Raw genomic sequence first — 18,360 nt, 5'->3', positions numbered from 1 at the left:
AAAAATTATATGAATAGATTTGTCTTGAAAAATAATTTTATGAAAGTATACATATATCACTTTTTGATAAATATTTTTAGAGGAATAAGAAGTCAAAGTTGTGTTTTGGAGACCGTGTCGCTGTCCTAAACGTCAGGTTTTTTGGGTACGGAGGGAGTAGTTATTTTGTTTAACTACATTTAATACTTCATGCATGCGTTGAAACATTCGATATGATGAGAAATTTTGTAAAGTTTTGAAATTTTGAAAGCAACTAAACAAGACCTTGATACTAAAAGCTGTAAAAAACGGCCGAACCAAGCCTTTTCAGGCTTTTTCCAATCTGGAGGCGTTTTTATGACCGAGTTGTAAATGCCCTCATTCAACACGGCATTTAACCGGAGCAAGATGGAACGGTGCCGGTGGGCCCATTTAACCGATGAAAATACGTTGCCCACTTGCCCCGCAACATGTGGGTCTTGCTAGTACTTGTGGGCGCGTGGGGGGTACTTCCGTACCGTACATGGTATGGTTGCCCGCTACAGGAGCCGGAGGAACCCCCGCGGCCCCGCCTGCGTCCATGACGTGTGGGCCACGAGCCGCCGGCCGGCCAGCTGCGGCCGCGCAGCAGAGTTGAACCCGACCGGCCAGAGCCACAGCCAAGCGGCTATCAGCCGAGCCAACGTCTTCTGGTCGTACTACCAGTTGTCGCAACCGGCTAACGCCTTCCGCCGCGACCGGTCCGCGGCCACGCGGGGCCCACCTGTCATGCTCCCCTTGGCGGGGCCCGCCACGCTGCCAATAAGATGCAGCAGGGACAGCGCCTTTGGGCTGGCGCCGGGAGCGTGACCGTCACGAGCGGGGGCGGAGAGAGGAGATCGAGAGCGGCCCATCGCTCCCCACCGCGCCCCACCTCCAGCTGCCCGCCGCCGTGGTCCGCGGCTGCGGGCGGGGCCACTCGCCCGGGCGGGGGTGAGCAGCGCGGGACGACGGGGTCGCCGTCGGGGAGGTGGGGGCGGGCGAATCGATCCTGCGTGCGGAGTTGGGCTGGCCGATAAAAGGGGCCGCCCCCTTTGGACTGGTGAGGAAAATGTCGGGCTGCTTGCCCTTCCTTGCCTTTTGGTATTTTTCTCCCCGTCTCCGGTTTATTTTTCCTTCGTCCTGGATGCGCCGGTCGCGGGTTTGATCTGACCAAGACGTAGAGGCGGTGGTAGAGGTCCGTGCGGTGGGCGGTGGCTTACCAGAGTTAGGTCCTTGGCGCCTTCAGTCGGGTGAGGAAGGTGAGGGGCTCAGGTCTTTCGGTGGCTGCCTGCTTGCTTGCTTGATTGCTTTAGAGGTTAAAGCTTGCCTTTCTCGCGGTAAAATCGGATCTTTTGGGGTTTTGCGCGCCGCTATTTGATTCTTCTTGGCTGGCTTCGCCTGTGGCTTTGTTTTGGGGGTTTGCTGGGTTGATTTCTTCGCGATTGTGGACGAGGGGGTGCGGTGGGCAGCTGCGAGAGTTTCTCTGGGTCTGGGGCAAATACACTCTTCCGGTCTCCCTGTCGTTTGCGATTCGACCTTCTGGTGAGTTTTTGCGCCAGCTAAACGATCGATGGAGTTCAAATGTCGAAGGGTAGGAAGCGCCACACGAAGCTTGCTTGTTGTGCAAAACAGACGCCTTTCTTTTGTAAGGAAGTTGCCATTTATGGCGAAGAATTGTGCGTTGGCGAATGTTTTGTGTTCATCCTCTGCTTTTAAGCCTGTGGCCTGTGGGCTCAATTCAGTGGCGTCTGTTTTTTCTTCTTGATTCAGTCAAGGCTTTGGTGTGCTGGTATTGGGATCCCGTTGTTATCCTGCTAGTTCGTGGTGAATATCGGATTTTTTTTTCTTTTTGTTCGTTTGACATCTGAGCAGCTTGAAGCTAATTTTGTCGTTGATTTGTGGTTGAACCTCTCTCATTTAGCATCTTTTGGTAATATGAGTTTTTGTTGAATTTTACTCCTGATGCATGAATTATGGTACAGCGAGTACAAGAGCACTAAGTAGAACTTCTGTTTAGTATTTTACTACTGATCTAGCCGTGTGCTCGATCATGTTTTGGTTTCTGTTCCAAAGATTAGATTCCGCTGGCCAAGTATTCTAGTTTCCAACTTATTTTTTAGTAGAGTTAATCTTATTGAACATTTGATATGTTCTGTACATGCAGGCTTGCAGCCGAGACATTGAAGACACAGTAATAGAACACAAAAGAATGGGTAAGAAGGGAAAGTGGTTTAGTGCTGTGAAGAAAGTCTTCGGCTCCTCCGATCCTGATGGAAAGCAAGCAAAGGTATGTCAAAATTCCCTACTTAACAGGAAAAATGCTGCACTTGTCATCAAAGTCTTATCATTTCGATCTGTATGATCTTTGGCTACTACGAAGGCTGAGAAGGCGGACAAGTCAAAATCCAGTAGGAGATGGCCATTTGGAAAGTCGAGGCACTCTGATCCTTCTGCCTCAACGGTGTCAGGGACTGCTCCAGTAGCTCCTTTGCCGCCGCCGCCACCAATACAACTTACTCAGCCACACTCTCAGGAGATTAAAGATGTCAAGCCAGTTGAAACAGACAGTGAGCAGAACAAGCATGCATACTCTGTTGCCCTTGCATCTGCTGTTGCTGCTGAAGCTGCAGCAGTTGCTGCCCAGGCCGCTGCTGAGGTTGTCCGCCTCACAGCAGTTACTACGGCAGCACCAAAAATGCCTGTTACTTCAAGGGAAGAACTTGCGGCCATCAAGATTCAGACCGCCTTCAGAGGTTATCTGGTAATTCATCTGCACTTGTAGGCCATTTACTACTTGCTTCTGTTATCTTGTCAATGTTGTTCGACTAGCCATATGATAAGAAAATAAGATCTTGTGGCTGACGTGGGTCACATCTTGAACTTATCGGCACATGAGACCATGCACGTGAGCTAACTGTTGGGTTAATATTTTGTATGACATCTGATTTGGTTGGTGAAGTGTTGCTCTCTAATTCATCATTGTTTCTTATGCGGACATCTAAATCATCATTGTGTATCTGTACGATTTGTTCGTTTTTTAATACAGCCAAGATTTTGCTTGTGGGTCATTTTCAAAGTTATATTTGTTTGATGTTTCCAATTTCATGGCACCTGAGAGATGTTAATGCCAATGTAACAGCTGAAAAAGTTACTAAATTTGGTTAATATCCCTTTTTAGGCAAGGAGAGCATTGCGCGCACTAAGAGGGCTAGTTAGATTGAAGTCACTTGTTGATGGACATGCCGTCAAGCGCCAAACTGCTCATACTTTGCATTGCACACAAACGATGACAAGAGTTCAAGCTCAAATCTACTCTAGAAGGGTGAAATTGGAGGAGGAAAAACAGGCTCTTCAAAGGCAGCTCCAATTGAAACATCAAAGGGAACTTGAGAAAATGAAGGTGAGCACACCATTCTGACGCCCCAAACTTTTGGGAGAGAATTAAGTTATACCATAGTAAAAAAAAAGTCACCTCGAATTAGATCTTTTCTTTGGGTAGATGATGTTAATCAAAATTTTGCAATCATAGAATAGGAAATTCTTGATATAACATATCACACCTAACTTTCGTATCAGATTGATGAAGACTGGGATCACAGCCATCAATCCAAAGAACAAATTGAGGCCAGCCTAGTTATGAAACAAGAAGCTGCGCTAAGACGAGAAAGAGCACTCGCATATGCTTTTTCTCATCAGGCAAGTTGCCTCTTTCCTATGTTATTTAACTTGTTGTGCTCTTTCTTAATATCTGTAGCTACATTGGCCTGTTCAATACATGTAGTTCTGTATCTCACACTTTCGCCATTCTGTTTCTTCCCATACAGTGGAGAAATTCTGGTCGAACTATAACCCCAACTTTCACAGAACCTGGTAATCCTAACTGGGGCTGGAGCTGGATGGAACGCTGGATGACAGCAAGACCTTGGGAGAGCCGATTGGCAGCATCAGACAAGGATCCTAAAGAGCGTTCTCTGACAAAGAATTCCAGCACCAGTGCTGTTCGAATGTCTGTACCCCGTGCCATCTCAATCCAGAGGCCAGCAACACCAAACAAGTCAAGCCGTCCACCAAGCCGGCAATCACCTTCAACACCGCCATCGAAGGCACCATCTACCTCAGGAAAGACCAGGCCGGCAAGTCCAAGGAGCAGCTGGCTGTACAAGGAAGATGACCTGAGGAGCATCACAAGCATACGCTCTGAACGCCCAAGGAGGCAGAGCATAGGTGGAGGCTCGGTCCGGGATGATGCAAGCCTGACTAGCACACCACCTCTCCCCAGTTATATGCAGTCGACAGAGTCTGCGAGAGCAAAGTCTCGATACCGCAGCTTATTGACTGAGAAACTTGAGCTTTCAGAGAGGGCACCTCTGGCCCATTCAGTTGTTAAGAAGCGCCTCTCCTTCCCAGTCATTGACAAACCGAGCGGTCCACCGGCAGATAAGCCAAAGGAAAGGGTGAGACGCCATTCAGACCCTCCGAAAGTCGATCCGGCAACACTGAAGGATGCTCCTGTTGCCTGATCAGGCCCTTGTGATTGTTAGGTTTCATGCTGTTTTAACTCCATGATGAAATTTCTAAGATTGTTTTCTCTGTGTAATGTATGATCTGTCCGGGTTGATTTGAGAATTGAGACAATTCTAACTGTGTTTGCAGACATGGTTTTCTCCCTGTAGATTGACACGTGTGATGCTAACAGTGTGTGCTGTTGGCTTTCAATGTACCATATAACGGTTTTTGACAGACTTTCTTAACGTGTGAAAACTGCAATATTTAGCCATTCCAAAGAGCCCTTGCCATTGCTATATCTGAATATTCTTTGTGTTAGATATTATATGGGTGATTTCGATGCACTAACTTGCTCGCGGTTGGCAATCCATGTGTTCCTGAACAGAAACCAATCTGATTTCATTTGTAATTGCAGCAGCCACCAGCACCAGGTCGAAGCTAACCGCATCATGAGCAACAAGCGCTCATCTGAATCTGAAGTGGATTACAGACAGCCATTTTGCCTGTTACGGATTTGGAATCCAATCAATTCCTGGATTTTAATTCAAAGAAAGCAAGAACATCGTGGTGAGTCTAAAGATTCATCAGACCCAGATTCACAAGGTTAGGAATTCCATTCACAAAGTAACCAAACCTGAGCTACGAGCCTACGACGACGACGCATCGGAAAGAACACGTCGGGGACGATTTAAAAAGAAAAGCCCAAGTCTAGTGTAAAGCCCATCCCAAACTTGGGCCAACGCTATATTGGGCCGAGATTACTCGTCCAGCAATTACGAATCATTTGATCGTTTATACTAGCTTCCGAACGAAGCAACTTGAACGCCAACGCCAACCGACGCGGTCCGGTTCGACCAGCTCGCCACCCGGCGATAAATTCCCCACGCGCCAACTTCGCGGGCAAATCTCTCCTCCGACGATCTCCGCCCCCGCGCCGAACGCGAACTCCGTCTAGATCCAGGTATCTTCGACCGCCAACCGCTCCTCTCCCCTTTCTTCTGTCGTCGTCCACCCCTGACGGGCGTGGGGTGGAGATCTAACCGGACTCGGGTTGATTCATTCTTCTCTTGGTTAGTATCGGGCCTACTTGCTTGGACGAATCGCTCGTTCCTTTTGTTTTGCGAAATTCTAATGTGCTTGATGGGATGAATGAGTCCATCCAGATTGTTCCGGATTTGTGTGCTGCGTCGGAGTACTAGTGCCTGTCTGTATCCCATAATTTCCGTGGGTTGAGCTGAACCACAGTGGGCCCCACGTTTAACTCCGCCGATGATCCTGAAGCCCGAGCTGTTTGTGGTGTCATCGGTAGCTTCAGAATTTCGACCTTGGACATTCCAACATTTTGATATGTTAGTTTTGTGCGTAGAATTAGCTTTAGTTTTGTAGGGGCTGTTGTATCTGACTTTTTTTATATATTGAAATGATATTGTATTTAGAGCCTAACCAACTAAAAGCTTATTTGGTTAGGGCATGGTAAAACCAGCATAGTAACATAATGGAAATCAGTTTTGCTATTGGTTAAGGTATGGTAAAACTCAAATTATTGGCTATACGAAAAAACTACTCTTACAAATCCTCATTGCTTTGAGGTATATATCTATCAGTTATTCTCGTATTGTTTTCTTAAATGAATCATTCTCATATTGTTGTAATTGAGATTTGTAAAAAATTCATAGGTCCTGCCCTGTGCACTATCTTTCTTGAAACAACATAGGCCCTGGGAAATGTGTCAGCTTTCACTTATATGTTAATAATGGTTCACTTCTCTTGTTGCATTTTACCAAGTTATGGTAGCTACATGGCAATTGCATTATTTTTTTATGACTAAGTTCCCTTAGTCTTAATGTTGTGCTTCTGCAGTTCTTATGAGTTGATCTGTTATATTTTGTTGTGCATGACTTTTTGTTGGTGGAACTAATTACCCTCTTTTTTTTTCCAGTTCAATTCCTCGTTGATTCATCTTTTCTTATAACTGGGTGATAAAACCATTGGAAATGGTATGATTGATTCAAAGTTATATTGTCTTTTTTTTAATAAGCAATTCACTTTGGTCCTGGTGCCTAGACATTCAAAGAGGGCACTCACTGATAAATATCTGTCATTCCTGTAATCTTTGTTGCATCTTGTGATTTGGTATCCATAACAATCTAATTGTTCAATATTTTTCTTTTTTATGTATTACAGGTGGTCCTTGCAGCCTCTATAGTATCAAAATCTGGAAAAGGTAAGCTGGCTTAAAATCGCCCATTTATTAAATTTGAATATTAATATATTACTGTGGATTCGTAAATGCTATATCTTTGTTCCTCAAAATTTAAACATTATTTGGTCACTTTTCTGCCTGTAGCATATATATTCTTCACTCTCTTTACTTTTGGTAGCTATAGCATATTAGTGTGTGTGTAGTCATGAGTCTATAGTTATGTGAAAACAACACTTAATGGACTTTCCCCAATAGGCTTTGTCCAGTAGATTTATGGATTTCCGCTTATGCAGTTATTTTTAGCTACTGCCAACAAATTTCCTCTGCATTGTTTGCCTGACAATTTTTTTAATAGCAAATAATGAGTTGTCTCTGTTTTTCTTCAACTGCAGCACTTGTTTCAAGACAATTTGTTGATATGTCTCGGAGCAGGATCGAGGGACTGCTCGCAGCATTTCCAAAGTTGGTGGGAACTGGAAAGCAACACACATATGTTGATACTGAAAATGTCCGCTATGTTTATCAGCCTATTGAAGCCTTATATCTGCTAGTCATCACAAATAAGCAGAGTAACATTCTTGACGACCTGGAGACACTGAGGCTGCTCTCTAAACTTGTATCCTGTCCCAATTTGTGTTATATTCATACCATCAGCGACTAGTTTAGTGCTAAAAGATTGTGTAGTCAGTAGTCAACACCAGAAAAAGGATTTGTTTTTTTCTCCATCTCTGTATCATTTATTTTTTCCTACATGGTTGGCATTAGATGCATGCAATTCTTTATAAAAACAAAAGAGAAGATTATGCATGAACATACCAACCCTTTTTGGTTTTGGAACAAAGGTCATGGCATCAATCGCCGTGTTAGCACCAGGTGTCCTTGCTTATGACCTAACTATTAGCTTATAGCATTTGCATATTCAAAATGCCATTTCAGTTCAGTGATTTCCTTGAACATATACAAAGGTACCTGAATACTCCCCCTCTTTGGATGAGGAAGGTGTCTGTAGAGCAGCATTTGACCTTGCTTCTGCTTTTGATGAAGCCATTTCCCTTGGAAATAAAGAAAATGTTACTGTTGCCCAAGTTAAACAGTATTGTGAGATGGATAGCCATGAAGAGAAGCTGTACAAACTCGTCATGCAGAGCAAAATAAAATGAAACTAAGGATCACATGAGGAGGAGAGTCAATGAGATTGAGAAAAGCAAGGTCTGCCATATTCTATTCCTAAAACATGCAGGCTTTTCTTAAATCTTGATCATCGAGAGATCTTTTTACTTCTTGTAGACCTTTATACTGTTATAAGTTGAAATTTTATAAACATCAGCACGACAACTCTAAAAGATTTGAGTTCACACAAAATGTTTACTTATCTAAAAACTGGTCAAAGAGCTTGTTAGTCACACAAATAACATGGGATTTAATCTAATAATAACTGTCTTCTGTTAGATATATATTCCATTTCTGTGAAGGCAAGATAAAGCACTGAATGATAGGTAGTAAAAAAAGGTCTGCATAGATTTGCTGATAAACTTGTTGGAATTTATGCAGATTGATAGAGGCAAGACTGAAAAAGCATCTGGCCCCCTGAGGCCTCCAAACAGTTTTAGTGACATGAACACTAGAGGCACTGGTCTAGGAGGTGATCCTATATTTGCTGACTTGTTCGCTCAAAAGCCCAAAGGTTAGTACCCAAGCAAACACTATGTAGAAATTCTGGCGCCGTTAATTTTTTTTTATTGCTGACATTAATGGTTATATAGTAGTTCTGATTGGCATTGTTGAGAATTGATGATAGTGGATTGTGATTTTTGTATCTTTCAAAAAAAAGGTGTGAACTCTCAAATTCACTACAGAACTTTCAGGTGAATTTAAGCTCTCAGCTTTTAAGTGGATTTTGGAAAGGAAACGTCACTAATGAATGCCTCTGTTATGAGCAGCTATAATATTATGTTGATCATTTATGGCATTTGTACAGGGCTTCCTTCTGCTCCTGCTCCTGCTCCTAGTAAAGTTGCTGGTGGTATGAAATTGGGCAAGGCAAAGAAGTCAAATCAGTTCCTAGAATCTTTGAAAGCTGAAGGAGAACTCATTTCAGAGGACACTCAACCAAGTGGAATTCAGTCAAGGCTGTCATCTGTCCCTCCAAGTGATCCTATCGCAGTTGCAATTGAAGAAAAGATCAACGTCACTGTTAAAAGAGATGGTGGGCTTCATAATTTTGATATTCAAGGAACCCTTGCTCTCCAAGTTCTGAATGACACCGGTGGATTTATCCAGTTGCAGGTCATTTTCTATATTTATTTTCTGGACCTCCTATTCATGTTCAATTTTTGTTTTTCTTAAAATTTTCACAATCATGGCGTCAGGCATAAAAGGGCCTCCGCTAACATCTGGTCATACTGATATCTACCATCAAATTTATCGAAATGACCAAGGGTCCGATACCAGTCAAGTGTTGGTCTACTATGCTACTTTCCACACCTGTGCTTCTAACATAAAAAACAATTGAATTTATGATAGTTAAATCCTTCCATTGATTAATTGCTGAAGCTCTCTTTTTGTTTCTTCATGATTGTACGATATAAAATGTTTGTTGTAGAAATCGTACTGTTTGTTCCATATGCCTTGAGATTCTTTCAAACTTATTTGAATCTTGTTGTGTATTCCTGCTATCATAAACATCATGTCTATGATCGCTATTACCTGCTTCCAAGGCTGTGTTTTGGCTAACAATATATTTTTTCTGATCAATAGAAGTTTTTAATTGGTGGAACATACTATATTTGCATGGTTTACAGATCGAGAATCAAGATCTACCTGGACTTAGCTTCAAGACACACCCATATATTAACAAAGAGCTGTTCAATAGTCAGCAAATTGTCAGGGCAAAAGATCCAAACAGACCTTTCCCCAGTGGTCAAAATGAAACCCCTCTTGTGAAGTGGAGAATCCAGGAGTTGGATGAGTCATCTCTGCCTTTGTCAGGTATGTTTCAATTGTTTACTATAATTACGTTACTTGCAAATTTAGACTTGTATAACCTGTTTTTGCCACTTGCAGTCAATTGCTGGCCTTCAGTCTCTGGAAATGAAACATACGTAAACATTGAGTATGAAGCTTCTGAGATGTTCGATTTACACAACGTTGCCATTTCTATACCTCTGCCTGCACTCAGGGAGGCTCCAAGTGTTAGACAAATAGATGGAGAATGGAAGTATGTTTCAAAACCTTTATGGTCCTGTTTTAAATACTCTGGTAATGTGTATGTCTCAAGAATAACCTGTACAACTCACATAATGCTAAGAGCTGTAAGTCAACTATGCATCTGAAAGAAAATGCATCCAACAAGCCTTTGGGTGCGAACATGGAGTTTATGTTATAGAAGAAAGGTGAAGCTGTTTGTTTGACAAGAAGATGGAAAGATCTATTTGTAATATGGTATAAGTTATTTTTTTGCTGGTTGAATACCGAGGTCCACAAAACTGTCTGTAGCCTCTATTTACCATAAGTTAAAATTTCATACTGAATATAGCATAATAATTCCTTCTAGAAGTGTTACAATTCAAAGTTTGCCTCTTTGAAACTGCTCTTACTGGATTAAAATTTGTCTCGGCACTCGGATGGTCTCTTTGTTTGCCTATCTAACTGGTCTCTAGTTGGAGATATTCTCTCTTTCGTTTCTTCCATGCAGGTATGACTCAAGAAACTCAGTGAGTCAGTGTTGGAATGGTCAATTATTCTTATTGACCAATCCAACCGCAGGTACATGATGCAATTCTATCTCACTATTTTTAGTTTCATGCATTATCCCCAACACTGTTGCTAATACTTCCTGTCCTTTCATTTCCAGTGGTTCTATGGAATTTGCTGTTCCTGCAACTGACGCATCATCATTTTTTCCCATCTCAGTTGGTTTTTCTGCGTCAAACACCTTCAGTGATTTGAAGGTTGGTTACCTTTTGTTTTCATTGCATCTACTTGTTTACCACCTTCTTGATGAAGCATGAGTGAGCATAATGAGAGAAATTTTGGGGAGTCAATCAGTTAGTTTAGAACTACACCTTGGATATAGAACATCACTTCTTGTTTTGTTGGTTGCATAATTTATTAGCTCTATGAAGTTCAGTTGTTTGCTTTACAGAAAAATCGTGGGGGTGGTCTGTACCCACTCACTCAATACCCGAAAGTCCTTACCTTGCACCAGATCCCCCCATTACTTTGCAATGATTAATGCTGCATAAGTGCATAACCTATACAGCCCAAATAATGCTGTGGCCCTCGGCATCCAATTTGGTCTGAGGATGTTGAATTTATTGTTTAAGCACCAAACAAAGATTTCCACTTACCAATCCCCACTGCTTTGATGCCATGCTTAGTGTTCTGGTTGTTCACTGTCATTCTTTTTTCCCAACTGTAAACTTGATAAACTGTAAATACCATTTGTGGATTGTGCACTCTAATTCCTGAATTTTATGTTTCTTGGCCTACAATGTATAGTTCTCTTAGTTTTCTCCAAATCATCGTTTCAGGTTACTGCTGTTCTTCCACTAAGGGAAGGTAGCCCTCCAAAATTTTCACAGAGGATTCGTTTGGTTACTGATAATTACATAGTGATTTGAGGCTGAGGGGTGTGGCTGCTTTCCAAACCTGAAGTCGATTTGTTTGATGTAATCGCGCGTAATTAAAGTGTATAGAAGCTAGAAATTTCTGCTGTAACCTTAGGCAGCCACTATGGATAAAAATTTGTTATACATAATGCATTTTTGTGTCTACTTATTGCCAAATGTAGCACCGTGGTGGTATGCACTGGAACACACCTTTCTTTTCTTGAGAAAGTCAAGACGTTGCATTTGCCTTAAGCCTCTGATTGTAGTCCTCATGCCAAACAATTCGCACTTGATCGGGACTGCTCTGTGTGTGATTATGTATACATGTGGCTTCTGGAACTTCCCATTACCCAGAAGTTCACCAGCCTTTTCGTCTCTGGCGGGAAAACCAGGGTCCGGCCTGAAACAGCCAAATGTGGTGCTTATTATGGTCGTGGCAAATGGGTGGCCACTGGCCACTCAGACATGAGCGTCTTGCCCTTGTTTTGTAGTATGAGTTTTTTGTACACTTGCAGCACTTGTACCCCGGAGAGAGCAAGGCGTGAAGAATTGTAATTCCAGTTTCACAGATGCAAGTGCAATCCACAGGATCTAGAGTCTTCTCAAACGCTCCACCTGCCATTTTTGGCCACTATGTTTGGTTGAACCCTGAATAAATCTCGACATTGTCAAGCAAGAGCTTCTGCTTCTCCAAGTCATCTCCCCTGAGCAAGAAGCTTTCTGCCTAGGCTACATTGCCTGTCAACCTTACCGCTGCCTGTTTCCCAAGCACAAGGGCGTCGCCTCCTGGTTCAAAGTCTTCACGTTGGCAATGGCTATCAGCGGCCGAGCAGCCGCGTGCGCCGCGCTCGTCTTCCCGAGCCCCGCGACCACCACCACCCCCACGCTGCCCTCCACCGTCTCCGTGAACCCGAGAGCCCGGCACCGGTCGAAGGCGACTCCGGCGGGTGTTGCCGCGGCGCCGCACGCGAGCGGCGGCGCGGTGCTGGAGCGGCCGGCGTTCGACCAGTCCCAGCTCGACGCGCTCCCCGTCGCGGAGGAAGGAGGGGACCCCGGGAGGCTCAAGGACGGGAGGCGCTCCGGGAGCGGCGACAGCTACAAGGTCTTGCTCGTCGACGACGTGCGCCACACCGAGCAGCACGGTAAGCACGCTCTACCCCCCGTGCCCTTCCCCTTGTCCTGAAACAAATCCGCCGCGCCGTTCAGGATTATCCCAAGCAAGTCTTCTGAGCCTGGACTCACGTCACGTCCTGTGCCTGTGTGCAGTGGAGAAGGCCTTGCCGCAGGTGGTGCCATCCATTACCGCCGAGGCAGCGCGGCAGCTCTTCCACGAGTCCCGCCTGAAAGGCGTCGCGGTTGTCATCGTCGCCGTCAAGGTATGTGTATCCACAGCCGGACAGCCCACGTTATCCGGAACTTCTAATTTCTAATTTGTACGTGAAGAGATTGTCATTGCTACTTTGATGGCTGAACAGGAGCACGCCGAGTTCTACGCGCAGATGATGGTTCGTCAGGGACTCCGCTCTGCCATCGAGCCGGAATCGGACCTGGCGAGCTGAGCGACCGTCTGTAGTAGCTTCCGTTGCTGTAGCCAGCACTACTTGGAAGGAAGAAACCCTGAAACAGTCATACATCTGCCATCTGGTGTCGGGTCTGCTTCCAAACCTTGAAGTACTAGTTTGCTCTGGCTGTGTTTAGATGAGGTGAAAAGGGGAGAAAAAGTCACATCAGTCACTGTAGCACACTGTAGCATTTTTCGTTTGTTTGTGGTAAATATTGTCCTACTATGACCTAACTAGGCTCAAAAAATTCGTCTCGCAACGTACATCAAAACTATGTAATTAGTTTTTTTATTTAACTACATTTAGTACTCCATGCATAGGTTATTTACTATATTTAATGTTTCGATGTGATAGGAGATGTGATGGATGTGATGGAAAGTTTGGAAATTTAGTGGGAACTAAACACACCCTCTCTGTTTTTTGTCAGCCAGTTTCAGACACCCAAAGTTCTGCAGATTTTGTCACACTTAATATTGCAGCATTGAAGGATGGTGCACTTTAAACAAACTGTTATTAGTGGTATCCTATTATTCGACCATTATTCATACACATTTTATGGGCTAGTATTTGGTATCCCCACTTCTGACGAACATTAACACGTGATGTTGATTAATTTGTTAAAGGCTCGTACAGCCACTTACAGTTGTACTTAAACTAGCTCAATTTGCTAGCAGAGTAGTTCCCCGCTCTAAAGAAAAAGAAGACGGAGCAACTCAAAAGGTGAACAGGTAATACTTAAACTAGCGCACGAACGGTTTTAAACTGAAATATCTAGCGCCGGGGCTCACTTGAAAGTTGAGCAGCCGTTGCTTTTCTGACCGATGCAATGATGCGGCCTCCGGGCAGTCAGAGCCCCCCGTCGCCTGAAGCCGCGAGGCGACCCTCCCGCCTCGCCTCGTGTCGTGCCGGGCTCCTTGTGGAGCTGGAGCACCACCTGCCTCGGGCAGTCGGGCGGTCTCGGACGAGACAAACAGCTCACGATCCCCTCACGTTGCCGAGCAGTGAGCAGCTCGCGTGTTCGGTTTGGTTTTGATTAGTCTGGCCGCCCGCCTCCTTTTCCCAGCCTCCACGTTCACGCGTGCGCACGCGACGACATGCCGAGAGCAGATGCGATGCGATCCCCGGCCCTGCCAATTTTCAGCCGCCTCCCGGCTCCCGCCCGGTTCCCCTCCAACCCCCAACCCCATGTGCCCCATTTCAGCCGCGTTCGCCGCCCGCCCTCCCCCACGGCGCGCAGCTCGGCCCGGCTCCGCTCTGCTCACCCACGCGCCACCACCCCCACCACTTGCCGCGCTGTAACACCTAGCAGCCTAGCGCGCCGCGCTGCTGTGGACGCCGAGTTTTTCCTCCGAGAGGCGCACGATCTGATCCGGCGCTTTTGGCTGAGCTGTACCCGTGCCAATCAATCATCGAGGCGGGCGAGGAAATCTCGGCACATTCGGGCCGTACTTTCCCCGCAACCACCGCCTTTGCCGGCACCGCGCGCTGGTCAGAGCAGAGCCAGCGGATGAGGTCAGCTGCCTCTGCCTCCCTCCTCCGCCTCCCCCCTTTGACGCTTCAAGGGGACACCGCACGGGCTCCCTGAGCTGTCCTCCGGTCAATGGGAGTGGCGGAGGGTGGCGTGCGGACCCAAAATCCCCGCTCAAATCAAGGCAGCAACAGGGCAGCCAATCTCCCTGTCCCTTCCCTAGTCAGCAGCAGCAGTAGCTGGAGCGCCGTTGCGTTTGCCTAGTGGGCAAGTGCAGAGCACTGTGCTGGGTGCAGCCAGGCTCAGCTCCGCTAACTTCCGCCCCAGTCTCCAGCGCCTGAAGCTTAAAGATCTCCCGGGGGGAGCTGCACCGCACTGGCAGCTTGCCTCTGCCCAGCCATTGGTTGGAGCTTGGCAGCTTGCCCCCAATGGCAATGGCTCGCGCGTTGGTGCTGCTGCTGGCGGCCTCAGCGGCAGCGGCGGCCGTGGCCACCGGCACCGCCGACCAGGAGAGCGACCGGATCCGGGAGCTCCCGGGGCAGCCGCCCAACGTGGAGTTCTCGCAGTACTCGGGCTACGTCACGGTGAACCCGGCGCGGGGGCGCGCGCTCTTCTACTGGCTCGTGGAGGCGGTGCCGGCTGCGGGGCCCATCGCGCCGCTCGTCCTCTGGCTCAACGGCGGGCCAGGGTGCTCGTCGGTCGGCTACGGCGCGTCCGAGGAGGTTGGCCCGTTCCGCATCAGGCCCGACTGCCAGACGCTCTACCGCAACTCCAATTCTTGGAACAAGGGTGGGTGCATGTTCTTGAGCTCCATTTGACTCTCAATTTAGAGAGCAAGCAAAGCAACGATGCAATGATGTTGGTCTGTTGGAAGTGGCTTATTCCTTTCGGGTGTTCTTGCAGCGGCCAATTTGCTCTTCTTGGAGTCGCCGGCCGGCGTTGGCTTCTCCTACTCGAATTCCTCGCTGGATCTGTACACCGCAGGAGACGCAAAGACAGGTAAAACTGAATCATGGCCATTCCTGCGCGAGCTGGAGCTGATCACATAGCTGTGCTGATCAAGAATTCAGGCACCAACGTCTTGTACTTGCATTTGTCTTGTAGCACTGGATTCCTATGCTTTTCTGGTGAATTGGTTGGAGAGATTTCCACAGTACAAGTACAGAGAGTTTTATATTGCTGGAGAAAGTTATGCAGGTAAAGTTTCTATGATAAGAGAAGTTCTGAATTCTGTTTTGGTTAACTCCATTTAGGGTGAAAGAGATCAATTGTGTGGCCCCTGATGTTTGCACTTTGCAGGACATTACGTTCCTCAATTAGCCCAGCTCATATATGAAAAGAACAAGGGCATTCAGAATCCCACAATTAATTTTAAAGGATTTATGGTACACCACCTTTTGAACCTTTTTTTTTTCCTTGTATTGTACTAGTTCTGGTTTATTTATGCTGGTTTTTGAAATTTCGTGATTCCTGAAAATTAAGGTGGGGAATGCGGTTATTGATGACTACCATGACTACCTTGGCACGTTCGAGTTCTGGTGGACTCATGGTCTGATCTCTGACAAAACGTATCACGACTTGAAGGCAACGTGCTTGCTTGAATCCTCGCAGCACCCTTCTCCTGACTGTCTCAAGAACCTAAATCTAGCCAGTGCTGAAGAAGGCAACATTGACCCTTATAGTTTGAATACAAAGCCATGCAATGACACAGGCTCTCTCAAACTTGGCTTGGGTGGACGCTACGTAAGTGCTTTTCTTTTCCGTTTCTGAGCTTCCATCAAGTAACCCTGTTGAAATATTGTTTCACAAATCTAGTTCCAGACTCCCATGTCTTAATTGCTGAAATTTAGTGATACCGTTTGCTTTTTCTATTTTTGAGGGCAGTGAGCCCATTTGCTTTTAAGGTACTATTTTCACTCAGCAGAAAGCAATGCAATATCAGTCACCAGATGCTTACTGAAACTAACAGATAATTAAGCATGGATGCAATTTACTTCAACATGATGTAGTAGCTCCATTTGAATATCAAATTATCGAGGAGCTAAACTGAATTAATTTACTGTCAACCTGATTGATTCACTGTTAGTCTTGTGTTGTAGATGTTCAGAAAAGCGTAAGCAAAACAGTTACAGGTCCAACACATAGGAAAACATTTTTTTTTTGGCAACATCCACTGACAAATAAGTTACTTGGATGGAGTAAGCACATTCACTATCTAGGAAATATGAAGTTTATGATTTCTGATTTAATTTTGGACAGATATACATCTTTAGAATAAATGGATGTATTTCTGCAAACTTCTACTGTGCATAAAGATACGCCTTTTTTTCATAATTCCCGTTTATTAGCATTATTTCTATAGTTTGGCTCCTTTCTTGTCTACGTCTAGTGACATGTTTCCACCCACAGCCTTGGTTGTCCAGAGCTTATGATCCTTGCACTGAAAGATATGCAAGTATTTACTACAATCGGCCAGAAGTGCAGAAGGCATTACACGCAAATACAACCAGAATTCATTACCCTTGGCAAACATGCAGGTAGCTCACAAAATATCCCATGTATTTGATATTCCTCTTCTGTACATGCTAACTCATTTACTCTCTCGATCACAGTGATATTGTCGGAACCTATTGGGCAGATTCCCCAAGATCCATGCTTCCAATCTACCAAGAACTGATAGCAGCTGGGATCAAGATATGGGTTTTCAGGTGAATATAGTTTAGCATCTTATATTGTGTTGCATTACAGAGGGATTTACTGGGTGTACTCACATCTGGTGCATGCTTTGGTCAGTTCAACATAAGTTCTATCAGTAAACATAGTTATTATATATGTGCTTTCATGTTTTGTAATTGTATTTGTATTATCATCTACCATTTTATACTGGTACTGGAATACTGGTAAAAATGGATGTTTTCTCCGAACATTTTAACTATCATTAAAAGGGAGTCAGATGGATGAAAACTCCTTTTTATCCAAGTTTGTACCTGTCTCTCTTCAGGGAAAAACAACCTTTAAACCTACCTTCGAAATTAAGTTCTCATAGCTGTAAAATAATGCTTTGTGTAACCATGGATTGCATTGAATTATTGACTTAGCTATGTTTTTTTCCTTTTTAATCTTTTGCAGTGGGGATACAGATGCTGTAGTTCCTGTAACTGCAACAAGGTACTCGATAGACGCTCTCAAGCTTCCAACACTGGTAAATTGGTACCCTTGGTATGACCATGGGAAGGTCAGTTACAAGAACATTTGACTTTATAAGCAAATTTTGTAGCAGAATAAATATTACAACATAATATTGATCAATAATTTTATCTGATGTTGCAGGTAGGAGGTTGGAGTCAAGTTTACAAAGGATTAACTCTCGTAACCGTAGCAGGTGCAGGGCATGAAGTCCCATTGCACCGGCCTCGACAAGCTTTGATAATGTTCAGACACTTTTTGCAGAACAAACCAATGCCAACACAATAGCCACTTGAAGCAGAGTTACTATCACAGTAAAATTTATTTCTTTAATTTCTTTTTTACATGATTTAATTATTTAACATATTATTCAATTATCTTGATTGAATGTATGTATGCCTTTTAGCAAATAGGGATAACTGAGATTTGTACTGCAGAAGCTTAAGAGCTCCTCTGTATATGATAATGATTTTTAGCAGTATCTCAGTCTTAGAATTTGCTTAAAGATATAGTTGGCTTTTTGCTAGTTCTTTATCAATTTTTGTGTTTCTATATTCTTATGATGATCATCACCATTTGATCCAACTGAGGCACTACCTGTATGAACCTTCCTGGCCCTGAGCCCCTGATTGCATGAGCTTCTATGGAGCATATCTGATGAAAACTAAGTGCTGGAAACTTGAAAATTTCAACAAAAATCATATTTGGAAGTTTTCAAAAATCTTGAGAAACTCACCATCCATAGATGAGGTTATGCCGCATAAAAATTTCAAGTCCAAACTCAATCCCATTTGTGGAAATATGATGCCATACATATTTGTTTTC

General features: G+C 44.7%; 3 protein-coding genes and 1 pseudogene across 9 annotated transcripts; all 4 read left to right on the top strand.

The window, feature by feature from the left end:
• Positions 1-803: 803 nt before the first annotated feature.
• On the top strand, positions 804-4,784 carry LOC120708560 (protein IQ-DOMAIN 1-like). Of its 7 annotated transcripts, none has more exons than XM_039993857.1 (6): positions 804-1,259; positions 2,165-2,287; positions 2,381-2,761; positions 3,179-3,400; positions 3,577-3,696; positions 3,825-4,784. In XM_039993857.1, the coding sequence occupies exons 2-6, from the start codon at positions 2,210-2,212 to the stop codon at positions 4,518-4,520; spliced, it is 1,497 nt and encodes a 498-aa protein (XP_039849791.1). In that variant the 5' UTR covers positions 804-1,259; positions 2,165-2,209; the 3' UTR covers positions 4,521-4,784. The 7 variants fall into 7 exon arrangements, with proteins under 7 accessions (XP_039849791.1, XP_039849795.1, XP_039849793.1 ...); XM_039993861.1 differs by having other exon boundaries at positions 850-1,060; XM_039993859.1 differs by having other exon boundaries at positions 1,076-1,542.
• Positions 4,785-5,338: 554 nt separating this feature from the next.
• On the top strand, positions 5,339-11,496 carry LOC120708559 (annotated as a pseudogene).
• Positions 11,497-12,130: 634 nt separating this feature from the next.
• Positions 12,131-12,878, top strand: LOC120710247 (ATP-dependent Clp protease adapter protein CLPS2, chloroplastic-like). Its single transcript, XM_039995893.1, has 3 exons — positions 12,131-12,461; positions 12,586-12,695; positions 12,795-12,878. Exons 1-3 carry the CDS (start codon positions 12,131-12,133, stop codon positions 12,876-12,878), a joined length of 525 nt encoding a protein of 174 aa, XP_039851827.1.
• A 1,349-nt stretch (positions 12,879-14,227) lies between these two features.
• On the top strand, positions 14,228-18,120 carry LOC120708555 (serine carboxypeptidase-like 27). The gene is made up of 9 exons (XM_039993854.1): positions 14,228-15,138; positions 15,253-15,348; positions 15,454-15,546; positions 15,649-15,734; positions 15,832-16,092; positions 16,759-16,886; positions 16,962-17,057; positions 17,479-17,584; positions 17,680-18,120. Exons 1-9 carry the CDS (start codon positions 14,778-14,780, stop codon positions 17,821-17,823), a joined length of 1,371 nt encoding a protein of 456 aa, XP_039849788.1. The 5' UTR covers positions 14,228-14,777; the 3' UTR covers positions 17,824-18,120.
• The last annotated feature ends 240 nt before the right edge of the window (positions 18,121-18,360 follow it).

The sequence above is a fragment of the Panicum virgatum genome, chromosome 5K (assembly GCF_016808335.1).
Source record: "Panicum virgatum strain AP13 chromosome 5K, P.virgatum_v5, whole genome shotgun sequence".
In the NCBI taxonomy this organism is placed as follows: Eukaryota; Viridiplantae; Streptophyta; class Magnoliopsida; order Poales; family Poaceae; genus Panicum; species Panicum virgatum.
This window is presented reverse-complemented; position numbering and strand designations above follow the sequence as displayed.

What these genes read in the sequence shown, in the direction of transcription:
- LOC120708555 (XM_039993854.1), top strand. Translation starts at nt 14,778, where the DNA reads ATGGCAATGGCTCGCGCGTTGGTGCTGCTGCTGGCGGCCTCAGCGGCA. An exon ending in CGCAGGAGACGCAAAGACAG is followed by an intron (nt 15,349 to 15,453) that starts GTAAAACTGAAT and finishes TTTGTCTTGTAG; the next exon opens with CACTGGATTCCTATGCTTTT. An exon ending in TTGGCTTGGGTGGACGCTAC is followed by an intron (nt 16,093 to 16,758) that starts GTAAGTGCTTTT and finishes TTCCACCCACAG; the next exon opens with CCTTGGTTGTCCAGAGCTTA.
- LOC120708560 (XM_039993856.1), top strand. Translation starts at nt 2,159, where the DNA reads ATGCAGGCTTGCAGCCGAGACATTGAAGACACAGTAATAGAACACAAA. An exon ending in CCGCCTTCAGAGGTTATCTG is followed by an intron (nt 2,762 to 3,178) that starts GTAATTCATCTG and finishes ATCCCTTTTTAG; the next exon opens with GCAAGGAGAGCATTGCGCGC. An exon ending in CATATGCTTTTTCTCATCAG is followed by an intron (nt 3,697 to 3,824) that starts GCAAGTTGCCTC and finishes CTTCCCATACAG; the next exon opens with TGGAGAAATTCTGGTCGAAC.
- LOC120710247 (XM_039995893.1), top strand. Translation starts at nt 12,131, where the DNA reads ATGGCTATCAGCGGCCGAGCAGCCGCGTGCGCCGCGCTCGTCTTCCCG. An exon ending in GCGCCACACCGAGCAGCACG is followed by an intron (nt 12,462 to 12,585) that starts GTAAGCACGCTC and finishes GCCTGTGTGCAG; the next exon opens with TGGAGAAGGCCTTGCCGCAG. An exon ending in TTGTCATCGTCGCCGTCAAG is followed by an intron (nt 12,696 to 12,794) that starts GTATGTGTATCC and finishes ATGGCTGAACAG; the next exon opens with GAGCACGCCGAGTTCTACGC.